The 20,345-nt window shown below is 41.5% G+C and overlaps 1 protein-coding gene across 4 annotated transcripts in view; it reads right to left on the bottom strand.

Moving 5' to 3' along the window:
* FBXW7 (F-box and WD repeat domain containing 7) overlaps window positions 1-20,345 on the bottom strand; it is a 244,305-nt gene that overhangs the window by 2,143 nt on the left and 221,817 nt on the right. For all 4 annotated transcript variants that reach the window (XM_060246644.1, XM_060246643.1, XM_060246646.1 and 1 more), the window contains 6 exons: window positions 15,518-15,641; window positions 14,233-14,369; window positions 11,743-11,856; window positions 10,181-10,362; window positions 9,716-9,941; window positions 7,194-7,404 (listed from right to left, as the gene is read on the bottom strand). In XM_060246644.1, coding sequence (XP_060102627.1) covers window positions 7,194-7,404; window positions 9,716-9,941; window positions 10,181-10,362; window positions 11,743-11,856; window positions 14,233-14,369; window positions 15,518-15,641 — 994 coding nt within the window. The remainder of the gene's footprint in view (window positions 1-7,193; window positions 7,405-9,715; window positions 9,942-10,180; window positions 10,363-11,742; window positions 11,857-14,232; window positions 14,370-15,517; window positions 15,642-20,345) is intronic.

Raw genomic sequence — 20,345 nt, 5'->3', positions numbered from 1 at the left:
AAAGCAATCTAACTATTCTTAATTCTTAGGAAATACCAACTGTTCAAAGGTGCTTTACAACAATATGCTAACTGCATTAAAAAGCAGGGTTCTTGGAAATCAGAGTAAAGCAACCAACGAAGCAGCAAACTGTGCTTTTCTCTGCTTGCACAATCATTACCAGAAAGTCAGCCATGGTCCTTCAAAACTGACACTGATAGCTGCCACACTGATGTTTGACAACACAACACAAGCACTAGCTTGGCTAACTTCATCACTTTTCTCTTAAGACAACATGGAAAGTGCTGAAACCAGCGATCTTTCTCCAGCTGGAGAAATGTAACACAGTATAGTAGTATGTGTGTTCTCCATATGTGTCTCTCATGACACAACTAAACAAAAAAGGAAACTGATTGGCAGAGCTGTCTCCTGCCTGGGAGAACACAATCATACCATTCTGATTGTTCTGTCTGTTTGGCCAGAAAAGAGAAGAGACTGGCAATCATTATGGAATGGTTTCTTTAGACAACAGGCAATCTGAGAGATCAGTGCCCAGGAAAGCTACGCCTGATGTGAAATAGCCCATGCAACTGGGTCCCTGTGTTCCTGTTGTCATGTCCAAAGCCACTCATAAATGGTTCCACATCTGGGAAAACGGAGGCATCAGTCTGGAAGGCATCATAATTGTTCCATATCTGGGGAAACAGAGGCATCAGCCTGGCCTCACTCATAGACCTCCTGATGGCACCTGGTTTTTTGGCCACTGTGTGACAGAGTGTTGGACTGGATGGGCCATTGGCCTGATCCAACATAGCTTCTCTTATGTTCTTATGAAGCTGCCTTCTGTTACTCAGTGACAGAGATGGAAAGAAAGAACAAACACAGCTATGGCAAGGAAAAGGTGTGGATGAGCCACAGCAGAGCAGGTCAGCAGAACATGCAAGGTTCCAAGAGAACTTTGATTCTAATTTGCAAGTCTTCCTTACTAGAGACATTTTCAACTTTTATTTTGAACTGCACAAATATTCAAATTTTTCAAAGGATTCGAACTTAACTAATAAACAGATTGCATTTATTTGAGCCATGGTTTTGATGGAGCAATCAAACCTTTAAAAAGTTTCATAAGTACTACTAGATAATAGTCAGTGCAAAATACATTTGGACAAAACATTAACAGTACAATATACGCCTAAATGCTCAAACCATTCTCCTTTGGATATATGTCTATGTTTGTGTGCAGGTATGACTGTACTGTACTTATTACAAAGAGAACTAAAACCTTTGTTTCCTTCCAATTTTTCACATTTTAAATACTGCACATATTCTTTGTAATCACAAACCTTGCTTCCTTATCTTTACCCAATTAACATCTAGGCATAGGAATGTCTCAGAAACTTAAAAATAAAGATACTGAGTAGCAGTTATAATCATTGTATCTCTTCATATTATTGTGGTTTGTTTAATAATCCCGGCCACATTTCTAGCTGTCTATGCTTGCTTGCTCTAACAGCAAACACTTCAAATAGAATAATGCGCATTCACTGATAAGAGTCTGTTCATAAAAATATAGTGCAGAAGAACAAAGAACATCATTAACATGTTTTATTATGGCATTGTACACTATTTGCTGTACTTCTTCCTTTATGCTTTAATGTGTTAATTTCTATTCTCCAAAATTTTGAGACCGCATATTTGTAGATTATTTTGCTTAGACTGCTAACTCAGTCTACCAATGCTAACATTATCCTAACAAGTAGATTTCCAGTTCTAACATATATCCCACCTTAGAAATATAAAAACTGGTTGGTTTGTTCTCAGAGAAATGACCAGGGAATGAAAATTCATAGGAAAATCCATAGCACTACACCCTGTTCAGCAATAAATTGTGTAGGAAGGCTACTGAAAAACTGAACAGTGGGGTGGTATCAAAGTAACCTGATGATAAATCCCAGCACCATCACAATACTTTTTTAAAAAAATCTCTTGGGTGGCAACTGAGCATGAAGCTCTCCAGAAGGCAGTAACATACTGTCATACAAAAACAGACTGCATTGTGCAAATGGTCTCCATGCCTGTGCAGAGCCTAAATTTAGAGTCCTCTAGAGCTAAGCCTTTTTGCATGAAATCTTCCCTCCCATCCGAGCCTGTAGTCACCATGCGCACCCAAGGGGAGGAGCCATGACTCTATTTTTAGTCTTCTTAAGAGAATGCTGCAGCAACTCTACAAGGCATCTGTTGAAGGTGCTGAGGGTGATTCTTGCTAGAGTTGCTGAAGGCATATCTATCACTGAAGGCTTCAGATAGGCAAGCAGCAGCAGTGTGGGATCCATATCCTGAGTGTCCTATTGCTGACTGAATGAGCAGTCAAACCAAACATGGTGAATGTGCTGTCTGCTGTATTACACCACTGCAATGGACACTGCCATGTGTCCCTACTGGCATGAAGTATGAGTAGTATGGAGGTCATCTGGTTTAGAGTAGAGGCTCTGTCTTGAGTCAGCAATGCCCCTGCAGTTTTAGAGCTGAACACTACACCAATAAACTGTAGGCATCTGACAGGATGGGGATGGAACTTCTAACAAATGACACATAGTTAGGAGACACAGAGTGATACATATTCAGCAGAGAAGGATGAGATAAGACAGCTGCAAAGAAGCCAGTCATCTATGTAGGGCAGTACAGATACCAAAAAGCAGCACTTTTGGGGAAGGGCAGAATAGAAAGGCATAACAACAACAACAACAACAACATGTCTGTCTCCGAGGCAAGTCAAACTCTGGTGTCAGAAGAGGGTTTGGTGTCCTATCAAGGGACACTATTCTAAATCTCAGTGTAGAAGATTTGACATCCCTAAGTTCCAGTAAAGGATGAAGTCCTCCATCTTTCTTCAGAAAGTCAAAGTATTTAAAACAGAATGGTTCTCTTATTTGTTAGGTTAGTACTACCTATATTGCTCCTTTCTTGAACACTCTGGTAGGGGAAGTCAAGCAAATTCTATTTCATATTCTAGTTTGAAGATAATATGGACTCCCTTTTTTGCTGGTGACTGCCTTGTTAACAAAGACATGGTGCAGCATGAAGGATATAGGGAGGAATTGAGTCAAAGAATCGAGTCAAAGTTCAAGAAGTTATTGAACTGAGAGCTGATCTGTAGCTTGGAAGACATTGGCTCTCAAGACTGCAAAGAAAAGGATCTTGTTGACTGTGGAGGTCAGTAGAAAACCTGAAGGGAATGGAAAATATAAAAGACCAGCTGGGATAAACAGTGGTTCAGTGGAAGCCTCTGCCATAGAATCCAAGGCACTTACAAGCCATTTCCTGAAGGTGGCCCTGAGCCAAAAGAAGTGAGCACAGAAGCTTGCCTTTTACAGTTTTGACAATGGACACATGAATCCATGTTATGACTTCTGCTCATGACAGAAAAGGCACTATTCATGCTTTGTTATTGGAGGGTAACTTGTCCCTATAGTCCTAACACTATGAGAATGTCATCTGTTCTGCTATATGCCATTGAGGACAGCTGAGGATGGGGACCCACCTCTGAATAATAAAGGTAGGAGAATACAATAATGAACAAAGATGCAAGAAATAGCTCACAGAGACAATCTCAGAGAAATTAACCTATGATGTTGATATGTGTGGGAGTATGTGGTGATAGTAGGCTTGGAAAGAGCGGAATGGTTTTAAACCAAAGGCTTTAGAGGTTCTTTAGAGGTCCATAAATAATAAAACCTCAATCCTTAGGGACTACCTGCTCAAGCAGGATATGGACCTGGCTTGCGTGACCGAGACCTGGGTGCGGGATGGAGAGATGGTGGCTCTCTCCCAGATGGCGCCCCCGGGCTACTCGGTCTTTCACCAATCACGGACCACTGGCCGGGGGGGGAGGGGTGGCGCTACTCATACGGGAGGGTTACTCCTTTAGGGCTCTCCCGGCCCCAACGATCGAGGGCTTGGAATGTGCTGGTCTAGTGTGGGAAGTGGGGGAGGGGTTGGCGATCTGGCTGGTGTACCGTCCGCCTAACGCACCAGCCAGCGCCTTACCAGCCCTGATGGAGGCGGTGGCGGGCTGGGCGTTGGAGTTCCCAAGGCTTATGGTCTTGGGTGACTTCAACGTCCATGCAGACGACGCGGCCTCCAATCAGGCGCTGGACCTAGTGTCTTCCATGGCGACACTGGGACTCTCCCAATTTGTTACCACTCCCACGCATCAGGCCGGACACATGTTAGACTTGATCTTTGCGTCCGGGATTCTGGTGGACGGTATCGCAGTAGAAGCGGTGCCATGGTCGGACCACCTAGCCCTTAAGGCCCGTGTGGGTGCGCCCCCTCGACCCTGTACAGGCGGCGAGCCTATTTTGGCTCGCCCGTGGAGTCAGATGGATCCTGAGTGGTTCCAGAGGGCTCTGCGGGACCCCTGGCCCCCTAGCAATTCCCTTGATGACCTAGTAGATACCTGGCATGACAGGTTATCCAGGGCCATCAACGAAATTGCACCCCGGCGTCCTCTGCGCCCCCGAAGTAGGCTGGCTCATTGGTACACCTCGGAGCTACGCCAGCTGAAACAGGGACTCAGACGACTAGAGAGGCGGTGGCGGCATACTCGTGACGAAGCGACGAGAACATCCTACAGAACGTTTATGAAGTCTTATGAGATGGCAGTCAAAGCTGCAAAGAAGGAATACTTTGCGGCTAGGATTGCATCTGCAAATTCGCGCCCAGCACAATTATTTAAGATAATTGAGAATCTGACCACTCTGCCCCAAGGCAGACCAAACATGAAAGAATTGGAAATAGGCTGTGAGGCTTTTGCGAAATTTTTTGCAGATAAAATCTCGTCACTCCGCCAGGACTTTCCTGCCACATTGAATGCAGTAGATGAACCCGAGGTTCCGTGCCTGTCTTCTGGTGTTATCTTGGATCACTTCGACGCAATTAGTCTTGGGGAAGTCGACGAAGTCCTCTCAACTGTACGCCCTACAACTTGCGACCTTGACCCATGCCCCTCCTGGCTAATCAAATCCTGCCAGAGGGAGCTTAGATATCCTATACGGGATATCATAAATAGATCCCTCTTGGAAGGGCAATTTCCAACATCTTTGAAAGAGGCCATGGTCCGCCCTCTCCTGAAAAAGAGTACAGCAGACCCGGCTGAATTGGCAAATTACCGGCCGGTCTCGAACCTACCATTTTTAGGTAAGGTTATAGAGAGGGCAGTGGCGTTACAGTTGCAGAGTTTTTTGGATGACACTTCCGCCTTAGACCCTCACCAGTCCGGCTTCCGTCCGGGTTATGGGACGGAGACAGTGCTGGTCGCCTTGGTGGATGACCTCCAGCGGCATCTGGATCGAGGCGGCGTGGCGGTGCTGATATTGCTGGATCTGTCGGCCGCATTTGATACGGTCGATCATCAGCTACTGGCCCGCCGGCTCGCCGACACGGGGATTGGGGGATTGGCCTTACAGTGGCTTTCCTCCTTCCTCGAAGGACGGGGACAAAGGGTGGCCATTGGGGGGGAACGGTCCCGGAGGCACCCACTAGTATGTGGGGTCCCACAAGGGGCAGTTCTCTCCCCGATGTTATTTAACATCTATATGCGCCCCCTTGCCCAGATTGCCCGGAGGTTTGGACTTGGGTGCCATCAATATGCTGATGACACCCAACTCTATCTGCTAATGGATGGCCGGCCTGGCTCCGTCCCAGAAAGCCTGGACCTAGCATTGCAAGCCGTGGCAGGCTGGCTCAGACTGAGTGGGCTGAAGTTGAATCCAACGAAGACAGAGGTCCTGTGCTTGGGTCGCGGTGCCCTGGGAGGGGAAATCCCCTTGCCAGTCCTTGACGGTGTGCAGCTCAAAGCGGCACACAAGGTCAAGAGCCTGGGGGTTCTGCTGGAGCCTTCATTATCAATGGAGGCACAGATAGCGGCCGCTGCCAAGTCCGCGTTCTTTCATCTTCGTCGGGCGAAGCAGTTGGCCCCCTTCCTAGAGCGCCGCGACCTAGCAACAGTGATCCATGCTACGGTCACCTCGAGACTGGATTACTGCAACGCCCTCTACATGGGGCTGCCCATGTGCCGAATTCGGCGGCTGCAGCTGGTGCAGAACGCGGCGGCTAGGCTGTTGCTGGAGCTCCCAAGGTGGGAGCACATACAGCCGGGGCTGCGCGGACTGCACTGGTTGCCAGTGGCATACCGAGTTCGCTACAAGGTGCTGGTTATTACCTTTAAAGCCCTATATGGCCGAGGACCTACCTACCTAAGGGACCGTCTCTCCCCATATGAGCCCCAGAGGGCACTGAGGTCATCTGGGAAAAACCAGCTGAATATCCCTGGGCCAAGGGAGGCCAGACTGAAAGCCACCCGGGACCGGGCCTTCTCTATTACTGCTCCATTACTGTGGAACCAACTGCCTGAGGAGGTGAGGGCCCTACGATGTTTAGAGGGATTCCGTAGGGCCTGTAAGACCCACCTTTTCAAGATGGCCTTCAACTAGCGGAAAACTGTGACAAATCTAGATATGCTGCTAGAAATGCTTTATTCTTGAAATGTTTTTACTTCTGAAATTTATTGAAACCTGTTTATAACGCCATACTGTTATGTTAATTTTAATACTCTGTAATTGTTTTAACCATGTTTTATAAGTATAATTGATGTAATGTATGTTTTATGTTGTGAGCCGCCCTGAGCCTGCCCCGGCGGGGAGGGCGGGATAGAAATAAAAAAATTATTATTTATTATTATTATTGAATTCAGGCTCTGCCTAGACCCATAGCCCATTTGTGTGATGCACAGACCATGAAGAATAACAGTGGGTTTCATTTCACATAAAATGCCCATAGACCTTTCATTTCAGGTTTTAAGATTCCCAGTGGCCAACTAAGCCAGAATCCAAATTACTCAGGTTTTCTATAACATCGTAATGAATGACAGCTAGAAAGACCATGACAGCCTTTTCAGTGGAACTCCCTCACATCACAGCATATTAACTAACAGCACCAAAAGAGGGAAGTTAAATGAAGACAACAGAGTGAGGAGGTAGGGCATGTCAACAGGACACATTCATTACTCGCAGCTTTCCTAGTGAACTAGTATATTTCAAATACATATCTCATTTATGTATTGAATTTAAAACCATTTTCCCAACATGCTGAATAATAGTATTGCATTTGTCTTTGAATAGTTTGGAGGAAGTTACATAAGCTTACAAGAAACTCACCTTGCAATGTCTGTAAACACTGTCCTGTTTTAATATCCCAGATTTTGACTGTGGAATCTGCATTCCCCGAGACAAGAATATTGTCCTTGAGTTCCATTCCACTTGTTAATGACTGGTGGCCTGTTAATGTGTGTATGCAGTTTCCTGTTTCCACATCCCAAACTCGGATTGAAGTGTCCAAAGACCCACTCACCACATGGATACCATCAAACTAAGGGGGAAAGGAGAACTATATTACCATCAGATCAATCCAGATTTCTGTTGTTTTACAAATAAGATTATTGTTAAAAATTCTGTAACAAAACAGGTGGTTTCAAGATTAGTATCTGCCAGCAAATAAGGGATCACCCAAAGTTCAGCTGGCAATTGGTGTTTAATAAGAACAGGAGTTATCCAAATTGATTTAGGAATCGACCACTGATGACAATGTAATATAAGATGGCTAAATGTTTCTACGGTTCCAGACCTGTAATCACATAAGCGATCTGAGTATGGGGCTCTAGAAAAACGATCTGTCAACTCAGCAGTGGGAAAAGAATTAAGCCTAGCAAGAGTGAAAGCACGTCTATTACTAGGTGTTTTTAGGGATCTAGTATATGAAGGAATGGAGGAGGAATACCCAGGGCAAGAGTGGAACATATGTGTCTTGCTCGATCTAAAGTACGAGCCCGGTCAAGATTCATCACCCTCATTCTAGTCTGCTTCAAAGCTTCCTGGTAAGTTAAATTATTCCAGGCTGCTGAAGGAAAGCCCAATAACTCAAATCTAGTATCTAGATAACTTCCCCAACTGCTTTTGTGTCCTCCTTTAGGAGATGTAAGAGGCCACCTTGGGCATTTGGTGCTAAATAAAAGACTTTTAGTCTCAGTTTAAAAGCTACAATCCAGGCTCTAGATTCCAAAGAGTGTTGGACAAATTCCACTCTAAGTGTGGTTCTAGTCACAAATAGTGGATAGTGGTTTGTATCTATTCTAAAGTTAAGGACACTTACATTTTCTCTAGGAGGTAGCAATTTCTGCCCAAATACCCCTGCTATGTTGTTCCTAAGACTCCAGGAACAAAATTTTAGAGGCTTTGAGGGAGGTGCGAATTGGTGAAAATCAACTCCCCATCTTCAGAAAGCTTAAGGGCATCTGAATATTTCTGTCTAAACTGCATTAGAAATGTTAAGCTCTCATATTTAAATACCAGTAATATAACTTATTTGGATAAAATATAAATGCAGGGTTTTATTTTTTTTTCTTTAAAATATTTACCTTTCTAACTCACAGCAGATTACAATATAAATAAAATTACAATTATAAAAAATACATTTAAAAACCTACAATTTAAAATCCAAATTGTACGGAAGACACATAGAATGCAGGCATTGCCATATCTTAGCTAATAACAATCATGTCCTATTCCTCAATCTTATTCTCCAAAGGTGATAGAAAACAGAAGAAGAACGTTATGGTTCTACTGCCTGGTCTTTCAAAAGAAGCTGAAGATAATGAGACAACCTGGTGCTTGCTGTAAGCATCAGAGCTAGAGCCAGGCAGACAGGCACGGAGGAAGCACGCTGCCCCCTCCACAGCCGGCCCTGTGAAGCGCTGGGCTTGCGGAGGGGGCGGGTGCTTCCTCCGTGCCTGTCTGCCTGGCTCCAACTCTGATGCTTAAAGCAAGCGCTGGGATCGGAGGGCAGAGGGAGCGATCCTGGCGCTTGCTGTAAGTGTCAGAGCTGGAACCAGGCAGACAGGTTCGGAGGAAGCACGCTGCCCTCTCTGCAGCCGGCGCTTGCGAAGCGCTGGGTTTGCGGTGGGGGCAGCGTGGAGCGATCCCAGCGCTTGCTGGAAGAAGCTGGAGCCAGGCAGGCAGGCGCGGGGGAAGCGCCGGGATCAGAGGCGGAGGCAACGGATCCCCCCCCCACCTCGAGGAAGGTACCTTCGCTCCATAAGATGCACACACTCCCCCCCCCCACTTTTTTTGGGGGGGGGGTGCGTCTTATGGTCTGAAAAATACGGTAAATAAAATCAGTAAGATTCATGTAGTCTAGTCCACTTCTTCTATGTAAACAAAGATGCCTAGCAAGAATGTTCTGTCATTTTGTAGGCTAGCCTTGCCAAGGTCTCTAAAGTTTATTAGGCCATATAGAGTGTAATTCTAAAGCCACTTTCCTGGGAGTAAGCCCAGTCGAATAGCATGAGACTTATTTCACAGTAAGTCTGCTTAGGAGAGCTCCCTAAGAAAACTAGAAAAGCATGAGATAGAAGAGACACGTCATTTAACTGTAATATGCATATTAGACTGCTTGGCAGATATTCAACTAGCATCTATAACTATCAGTCGGATACTGAAGGAGATTTATTTTATATATTTATAAAATAAGATTTATATTTATATTTTAAATTGGTCTTTTATTGTTTTTCATTGTTGATTGTTTTTACGATGTAACCTGTCCTGAGCCTGTCCTACAGCAAAGGTGGGCTAAAAATCAAATAAATGAATTAATTAATTTATTGTACCAGATGAAAAATGCTTACCTGTAATGAATACACTCTGTTAGTATGGCCTTGCAAGGTGTGTAGACAGGTTTCAGTTTCTGGATCCCATACCTTCACCATAAAATCATATGCTCCACTAACAACCCTCCTGCCATCATACTGTACACACCGGACTGCAGCAACATGACCCATCAGAACATGTAAACACTGGCCTGTCTCTATGTCCCAAACTCTCAGGGTGGCATCTCGAGATCCACTGACAACTCTAGGAATGAGGGAAAATATATACAACAACAAAGGCTGCAATTAGTTTTAGGTGTCAATTCTAATTGTATCTATTACAGGAGATCAGACTAACATCTAACCATGTTCTGCATATGAAACTAGGCAATTAAGTTAGGCCTGTTGACTGATACAGTGAACATAATTCTATTAATTATTTAAAAGCTCTAAAAACTTGCATTCCTTGTGTTACAACAAAGGTATTCTATATCAAAGATTTACCTTTTTTCATGGAGATGCATACAACGCACAGTGGAGGTATGTCCATATAATGTGTGTATACACTCCCCAGTCTCCGCATTCCACACTTTTAGAGTTCGGTCAGTAGACCCACTGATGATTATGTTGTCCCTCATTTGAGATGACCAAACTCCACCTGTATGTCCAACAAGCGTTCTTAAACACTGAAAGCAAGCATTTGCCTTGGTTACCATTTAGACACAGATGATAGTTGACAAAACAGATTAATTTATGCCACTCTTCAGTCTTAATTCATGTAGTGATATTCTAAGAGTTATTAAAAAGCTATTATAAACTGTTATTTTTACGCTTTACTGATACAATGAAGTGTGCATACACATAAAAGTTTATATCCAGAATTAAACTCTGTTGGTCTTAAAGGTGCCACTTAATGCAAACTTTGTTCTATTGCCACTAGACTATTTTATTTATAGATGGGAGAAACATTTATTATTTAATTATTATTATTACTTTAAACATACAAAGCACCCTTCCTTTACCACCACCATTTATGAATACAGATTTGGCTGAAAGATTTTACATGATCCTTTTCAGTAAAATCCTGATATTGAAAGGATACAAACTTAACTAGATGTATATAACTTGACTGTGGTATTTTTAATCTTTCCCCAGGCCAAGAGTTACAATCTAGTCTACACATGCAAAAACAGCCTAATTAAATAAATATACAATTGACAGGATGATGTGTATAGCATATCATTCAAGTTAACTAGCATATGTGTGTGTGGGAGGGTTGAAGATTAGATAATATTAAGACAGACAAGAAGCTAATAAGCACTGCAGAAAAAATTCATTTCACTAAAACCTTCCCTCTTCTTATTAAAAGAAACTACAGCCAGCCCTGTGGATTGGGAGATGCAGCATTATTATCAATAAATCAGATATTTGAGGAAGATGTTATGGGACCTAATTTTTGTGATCTCAGGCCCACAGAGATACATGACCAATCTTAAACAGTATAGTTCAAACCACAGCAACGTAAAACTTTCTGAATTGGCTTATCTGCTTAATATTTATTCTTTGCTTATTGTTTTCTCTCTACCTCTCTTGTTTATGCCATTATCTGTTTTAGATTGTGAACATCCTGAATGCAGGGGCCTAGCTATTTTTTTTCTACAAAGCTCTGTAAGATTTCATATACTATGATGGCAATGTTTAAATAATATTATGAAGTAGTGATCAATTGGGTGCTCTTAATATGGATTGTGCTAAATTTTATTTCCCCAATTCAAATTCAATGCCATCTACTGCTTTGCTACCAAAATGAATGCCTAGTATTAAAAACATTTCAAATGCGCTACACATACACTTAAGCCAATCATGAGAGGTAACAAAGAAAAGAGTTTGCAAAGGAAGGATAGACAAATACTAGTTTGAAATAATTATACTAGAATTTTTTACTACCTTTTCCTGTGAAGTTTTAGCAACACAGTATAACTACAATAATAATGCCAACTACTTGAATGTTCTACTAAGGAATTTAGTGTGAATTCATTAGAAGCCAATGAAGGTATTTGGCTTACCTTTCCCGTAACTGCTGACCAAACCTTTAATGTATTATCATCTGAGCCACTAACTATTCGGTTACCACAGAACTGTAGACACGTAATCACATGATCATCATGACCTTTGAGCACCTGATTATACACAACATGCATATAGTCACAATCAACCAAGACATTAGAAACAGAACAGAAATTTCAGATTGGTAGCATGCTTAAGGCTAATTTATTACTAATAACCAATAGAGAAGCAATTTTTAATAACCTATTTTTTTCCAAAGAAGACACGGAAGACTATATGAGCGGAAAAGATAAAAGATTCAACTAAGTACCTTGGTGAACACCTAAGTGGCAAGCTGCATCTTGGTCAATGTTAACGTTTACTCCACCATCCTCCTCCTAACTGCCAATATTTATTACCAAAATGCTCTTTCCATCAATCAGTGTCCCAAAATACACCCGCCCCCTCCATAAGATGGTACTTTGGTACTATTCTTTTTTTTCTCCTCAGTCTATGCCACTTTCTATAGTTGCTACTTGCTGTGGTTCAGTTTGGATAAAGAGACCACACCAGTGACCAGAAGGAAGGACAAGCAAGTGTGTCTGTAGCTGAGTCACTGTTGATGGATCAAGTTCCTACTCTCAACTAGGCAGAACTGGGCATAGAGAGGAAAGGATGGGAAAAGAATCCTGCCAATGTAGTTCACAAGGTAAGGATTATATTAAAGAGTGAATCTCCACCTTATTGAGCAGCAGTGAGCTAGAGCTTCAGGATCACTTTTGGGAGATACACCCACAGTGGCACTTTTTCCTTTTCAGCAAGTATCATCATGGTAAGACACTTCTAGTTAAGGTCCCCATTATAACAATGTCATTATTTTTTTAACTGATTAAAGCCCAGACTATTAAATGGTTAAATAAGTATTTAATTAGTATCAGTATTTAAACGAAAACAAATGTAGACCATATGGGACTGCACTGTTTTTAGCTGATGCAGATCACAGGCAGTATCCAGCAAAGTCAAAACAGAACACCCATAGTCTTTAGCACCAGAATATAGAAATGTTGATTGTAATATACATGCGAACGAGGGCTATTTTTTGAGATTTTTTAATAAAATCTATCAATACTAAAAGGCTAAAAAAATAACTCCTGTAGCAACCATTTGCACATCTGACAATTCAATAGTTTGGTTATTCCATCAGTACAGCTTGAAAATACTAAACAGTATCTTTACATTTATATTAAATGATAACGTTTTATGAAACACTGAGGCAGCAGCTGACAATTTTCTCCTTCAAAGAACAAGTTTAAAGCATTATCTTGTGGTTTTGAAAACAATGGACTGTGCGGCTTTTCAATTTGACTTTATAAGTCTCATAATCTAAATTACTTAGTTCTTAGTTGTTGAGATATTAAAACTAAAAGATCCTCTCTGTAAAACTATGACTAACCGTAATACTATTGGATAATTATCAGTAATGTACTGACACACCCAAGTTTGTTACTACATGCCTAATTCTAATAATTCATGTTAATGCTTAACATTTAGTTGACTGGGGGAAGATAACTGAAATTATTTTTATAGTATACAAGGAGATATCAACTTCTCTTCAGAATGAAGCATGTTATAATATGCTTAACTCTAGCTTGTTAGAATATGCTTAACTGTATAAGTGTAACTAGCAAAATGCTTGCCACTGTGATAGGTGGAACATAAGAACATAAGAGAAGTCATGTTGGATCAGGCCAATGGCCCATCCAGTCCAACACTCTGCGTTACACAGTGGCCAAAAAAACAAACAAAAAAAAAAACATGAGGAAAAGATTTTGGAAACTTCTGGAATCTCTAATACAAGGAGGGGACAGAGAAGCAAATGTTCTCTGTACATAGATCTGTTGCATTTTGAATAGGACTCCAGTTAAAAAAGGTTTTAGGGCAGGGGGAGGGAGAGGCCCATGTTACAATGGGTTTGAAAGGTAACTTGGATGAAGCAAATATGTCCAAACCTGTTAATGTCTGGGAAAGGGTGTCTATTTTACTTCTTTCATTCCCTCTGTCTTTAACTTAACTGGAACATTCCCTATGCTTCAGATTGCAGAAGAATAATTTCCACCTTTTCCTTCAATGATAGTTACTAAGAATTAAACAAACTTTGTCATCTATATCTAGAATTGGTTTCATGTTTTGATGACACTATCGAGTGAAAGAAATGGAGCTCCAAGAACAATCTATTTTGCAAATGAATGGACATTAAGAGGGTGTTTAAAGATACACATTTATGGAATCTGAAGAGTATGGTTGCCAAAATGATGAAATACTACAAAGTGAAATAAGACACTGGTAAACTGCAAACATCAAGAAGTAGACTGCTGTCTCGAGTTATTTGAGCAATTTTAGAACATTCTTAAATGTCAGAAATTATTTGGTTATTCTGGGACAACAATATAATTTGAAAGAGATATCCCTCTTAATTTATTTTATGATATCTCACGTTCAAAGATGGTTACCTTAGGAGATTTAAGTTCTCCCCGCCGCCAGTTAGTATCAATTCTGTGCTGTCTGATGTAAGCACTCTTCCATGGACTATGAATGAAGCCTGGTTTTATTACTTTCCTCCTCTTGATATGTAATGGTTCATCAATCCCTATAAAATTTTAACAAAATCAGAAACACACAAAAACGTAGTTCCTTCCTTGTGTCAGCCTTGCTTCACAAAGCACTGAAATCATCTTTAGTTTTACATCCTGTTTCAAGCTTTTTACTTCAGACTGCATTTCTTCCTTACTCCCTACTTCCTCCTTCTTTTACCTCATTTTTCTTCAAAAATCACAGGTAGTATAATTTCCATTTTCCCCATAATTCCAATATTTGTTTCAGGTATTAATGCGTTCCACATCATCAGATTTCTTCATATTTTTATACAACAGTTTACTTATTTTTTATCTTGATGCCTGGAATTCAAAATGTCATGCCTCTGACACTCACTTAAAATGTTTTGTTTTCTAATTGTTTTCATTCACTTTTTCTGCCAAAGGCTATGCACATATTTCCTTCTGGCTTATTACTAGGAGGATCTTAAGGTTCTGTTTTATCCTTTCTATCTTTACCCTCTGGTACATTTCATTACTAGCTTGAAACTGTAGTTGCCAGTACATGTGGATCAACACCCACTTCAGAACTGTTTGTTCTCCAGCCATTTGATCTGCCAAATCCTGAATATATCACAGTCTTTTCTACAACATGTTTTAATGTACAACAGGAATTTTAGGACCAAGTAATCTAGCCAGACTTCATCAGTTTATCAGCAACCTTATACACTGGCAGATCAGTCTTCAGCTTATGCTTTCTTCATTAAAAACAACTCAGCTTTAGTTCAACACCATATATATTTATCTACCTCTTGTACACTTCATCTACCTTTTTTTCTCTCACTGTGGGTTACTCTGCCTTTCAGGTTTTTAAAAAGCACTGCATATATTACTCATACTTATAAAAACATTTGCTTACTATTCATTTTCAACCTATGAGGATGACACCAGTTATAAGAACTGACTAGACACTATTTCCAGTTTCCTACAATATTAAGTTTCTACAACCTATCCAGGTTGTTATTTCTGTATTCTATAGCATAAACAATACAGAAGCTCAGAAGTGACAGTTTTAAAATTATTCTAAGTTAAATTTATTTACATTATTTATAGTCCACCTCTGCATTAAGCATTTGGTACAGAAAGTATACTTAGTTAAATTATCTTGTATTATTATTAAAATTCACATTTCAATGAGCCTTACCTTCCTCCCTGCACTTCTCTCTCCATAGAAGGTTGTCCTCTGCCAGAATTCTCCAGTATCGACATGTCTGTGCTGCCTGCAGCAGATCCTTAGGTTCCAGGAATGAAAGCACATAGAGTGCCAACTTTAAACAAAAATGAGGTGTGACATTAACCTCACTGAGATCACAGTGCTTAAAGTAATTTAATATAACCAAGCGCAGATTAAACACAAATGCATAGTATGTTTTAAAATGAGATTTAAAATCAGAAAGGACAACAAATAGCCATGGTCAAACACACCACTGGGACCATCAACACTGATCAAATATGAGACAGTCACTCATCCAATTTAACAGAGTGAGTTGAATAAGCATATTTTCTGAGGTAATGGAACCATTACTGAACAATATCAATTTACTGTGAGCAAAAGTAGTATATTAGAGACCAAAAGGGTTCTGAGCTCTTGTACTGGTTTTGAAATAAAGTAAGGAACATGAAAGATATATAATTAAGTTGCTCTTGATGAAGGGGCATTTTCTACAAGATTTAAATCACCTCCAGGGGTAATTACTTGAATCACTCAGGAATGCCTTAGAATTCCACTAAGTAATTCAAAACAGAAAACCTTCCAAGACTTCACAAGCTTTGCAAACTCATACTAACATCTAGAAAGAAATGAGGCAGGAATTCATATCAACAAGAAGGAATATTGATGTTACAATGCTACAATCATTATACTAAATTGGGTTTTTAATATGAATGCCCTAGGTACCAAAATGTACTTAGGTTGAAAAAAATGTGTGGTGGAAGAGGCTCAAGGAATGCAGGAAAAAAAACCATGTGGATTCAAAGGAGAGAATCCTACACAGATTTAAAACAGTCCCCCGCCCCCAAATGACTGGACTCTGCATGCACATTTGGAGACTCATCAGGTAGGCAACAAGAGGTTAGGGCTGCATGCAAGTACAAGAAGAGAGAACATGGCATAAGTAATTTATATTTTCATTTAATTCACCTGCAGTACATGGGGTTGGGGAATAAGTGCCCACTATGACTTACAGTTTGCAAGTTTTTTTTAAAAAAAGAAAACATGCAACATTAATAGAGAACATGCAATATACAATCGTTATTTTTGAAATGAAGCTGACAGTACTGGGAATAAAGAAAATAATATGTAGGCATGCACACAAAGAAAAGTGATGGAAGAAAAGTTTGGCAAAGTTTTGAATGCTGGGGAATATGCAGCAGGTGTGCAAGTGTGTAAGTCTGGAAGCATGCCATTAATTCACATCCACTACAGACTACATTCACATCCACTACAGACTTTTTGAGAGAAAGGACTGAACTACAGTCAACCTTCTGACACTGGGTAAAAATAAAATTCACATAGCAATGACAAGCAGCACACAAGGAAGAAAGAAAAATTTATATAAGCAGAAAATGGAGATAATCACAAAAAGTAACTATCAAAGTAGGACAGAAACATTTTATATGCACATAAAAAGGGAAGAACGTGTAAAACACTAGAAGTGAGACAACTGCAGAATATATTCAAATTATAAGATTAAACAGTATGAAAATAAGATACTGTTTGTCATCTTCAGGGCAGTGATCCCCCAGGGCATGGGGGAGGTATTTGTGAATTTCCTGCATTGTGCTAGGAGTTGAACTAGATGACCCTGGAGGTCCCTTTCAACTCTATGATTCTAGGTATTTAAATAAAGGGGTACAAAAGGAAGACTGCAGGAGGAAGGAAAATACAGAAAAAGCCAGCTCTGTCAATACCACCCCCCTCTCTTCTATGGATTCTGTTTCCAGAAGGGGGGAGAGAACTTCCCTTTTAGAAAATTTATACAATAAGCTCAGTATAAGTCTGAGGAAAAATGTATATTTATAAAATATAAAGAAATGAAACTATATTATCAAAGAGAAAGTAAAGACATATATAAGAAGGCTGTAGTATAGAAGAGGTACATAACTATTTAAAAAGGTTAGAAAAATGCCAGAAGCACACAAGAAGATACCCAAGGTGTACATATATAAATAGGGTAAAACAAATCACTGTAAAAACCAAAGAAAAACACACTTTAACAAAATGTATGTTCATCAAATAGAAATTACAAAAATGTAGCCCAATGTATGTGTTTATCAAGGTTGTTGCTGGTATTTAACATGGATGTATGCGTTAATCACCCCAGAATGCCACACATATCATATAATAGCAGGCAACTTTAAACATGTGTCAATATTATTCAGAAACAAATGAGGTGTGAGCAAAGTGATTATTACATGAAACACAGCTTCACAGTCCCACTGCAGGAAAGCCTTTTGCAAGTAACTGGCAGCAATCCTCAGTCTTCCCTATGATTTCTGACAATATTCACCAATATAACAAGGCAAGTGTGCTTTCTTCAGTTTTGTGGAACCCAGTTTCCAACAACGCCACATGAAAATGAAGAACTGGGCAAACAATTTTGCATGGTGTCATTAATATAAAGAAGCTGGACAACAATATTTAAAAGGGAAATAATTTTGTACTTTAAATATAGCTTTAACGCTGAATTTCTTTCATGGGGTTTCATCTTATATTCCAATAGCGAAGTCAGAATATTTTTGGATACTTAAATCCAGTGACTGAAGCTGTGAACAGGCAAGACAGATCTTTCTACAAACCTGAAAAGGGCCCTAGGTTTGTAGAAAAATGTGGGCAGCTCAACCCCCCCCCCTAAAATAATAAAGGAGCACCTGTAGCTTTAAGCAACAGATTCCCTCAGTAGCTGTTTCTAGGCTTCAATTTCTGTGAGTAAAAAGGCAGGGTGGAGGGGGAGGGCTCTTTCCAGCCCTATTTTGGCCTTGGACAAAGGACTGATTAGGGCCAGGCCTGGCTGTGGTTGCCAGCTCCAGACTAGCAAATTCCTGGAGATTTTGGAGTAGAGTCTGAGGAAGGCAGGGTTTGAGTTCATTCTCCAAAGCAATCATTCCACACACCCCGCTCTGAAGGACAGATCTCTGTTGTTTGGCAGTCAGGTGTAATTCTGGGATATTTCCAGGTCCCACCTGGAGGCTGGCAACCCTAAGTCTGGCTGCTTGATAGAGTAGCCACCCTATGAAAGCCAGTGTGGTATCGTGGTTAGAGCTCTATAGTAGGGTCTGTGAGACCCATGTTTGAATTCCCATCTTGCTGTGAAAGCTCACTGGGTGAATTTGAACCAGTCACATACTTTCAGAAGAAGAGCTGGTTTTATACTCCTCTTCACTAAATGAAAGAGTCTTGAAGCACCTTACAATCACTTTCCGTTCCTTTCCCCACAGCAGACACCGTTATGAGGCAGGTGGGGCTGAGAGAGCTCTGACAGAACTGTGACTGGCCCAAGGTCATCCAGCTGGCTTTATGTGGAGGAGTAGGGAATTAAACACAGTTCTCTGGATTAGAGTCTGCTGCTCTTAACCACTACACCAAACTGGCTCTCAGGGCTACCTAACCTACCACACAGGCCTGTTGCATGGGTAAAAAGAAAAAAACAATGTAAGCTGTTTTTGTCCCCACTGTGGAGAAAAGTCGGATACAAACGATGTAAATAAAGAATAAATATAGCTGAAGATGGGAGGCTGATAAATGGTAGGTTGGTGAATGAATGAGAAGGAGAGAATGAGGCAGGGAGAGGATATGGAAATTGCCAAAAAGAGGCAGAGGTTAGGAAATTTCTCGAAAATTTGAGAAGGGAGCCTAGGAGAGTGGGGTTTGAAAAGAGAGGAGAGATTTCAGAGGAACATAATACCATAGATGTCAACCTCCAGAACAAGAATTTCCTCCAGGGGAACTAGGGTTGCCAACACCAGGTGGGAGCAGGAGATAGGTGAAAAACCAGCCTCAAAAATGTTAAACAAATAATGTAAGTTCTTTATAAATAAACAAGAATAAATAGTATCAAGTGAAATTAATCAGAAAATGCACACAGACCACACTCACATTCAAGTCTCTTAATGGACGAATCAACGTTGTAAAAGTCATGGAAACAGCTCAGGTTGTGGCAAAGGTAGGTTCTTCTGGGGAGTCCAACGCTCTGAAATAGGGTCTCTGGAGGCCTCCAGGGACCAGCACCGGCCTCCAGGCCTCTCCGCCGCCTCCACTGGTCTCTGGAGGCCTCCAGGGACCAGCGCCGGCCTCTCCGCCGCCTCCGCTGGTCTCTGGAGGCCTCCAGGGATCAGCGCTGGCCTCTCCGCCGCCTCCCCCACCGCCGCCGGGCCCCGCGGGCGGGGAAGGCGGCGAGTGAGGGAGCCAGCGTCCCTGCGCGTGCGCACAGCGTTGTGGCGGGCCCCGTGCATGCGCAGAGCCCGCCACACCGCCGTGCGCACGCGCAGGGACGCTGGCTCCCTCACTCGCCACCTTCCCTGCCCGCGCGCACGGCCCACCGGCTCCCCGCTGGCTAAACCGGGACTTCTAATGGCCCCGGTATAGCCAGCCCGGGAGGCAGGAATTGGGGGCCAGAACCGGGACTTTCCCGGGTGACCGGGACGGTCTGGCCACCCTACTCCGAAATGTTCTCACAAATACAATGAAGAAATAATCCAGTGGCAGCAAGGAAAATAAGACTCGACAGGGCCGTACTTGATCCCCTGTTTCACAATAAAGCTTCTACCAGCTTCTAAACACCATCATACATCTTAGGAAAGAGCAAAAGCTTCAAAAATGCTTATCAACATTTGCCTTGCTGCTCAGGATTATTTCTTCATTGTACTTGTGAAGACATTTCGGAGCATTGGACTCCCCAGAAGAACCTACCTTTGCCACAACCTGAACTGTTTCCATAACTTTTACAACATTGATTCGTCCATTAAGAGACTTG

This window comes from Heteronotia binoei, chromosome 9 (genome assembly GCF_032191835.1).
Source record: "Heteronotia binoei isolate CCM8104 ecotype False Entrance Well chromosome 9, APGP_CSIRO_Hbin_v1, whole genome shotgun sequence".
NCBI classification, from domain to species: domain Eukaryota; kingdom Metazoa; phylum Chordata; class Lepidosauria; order Squamata; family Gekkonidae; genus Heteronotia; species Heteronotia binoei.
This window is presented reverse-complemented; position numbering and strand designations above follow the sequence as displayed.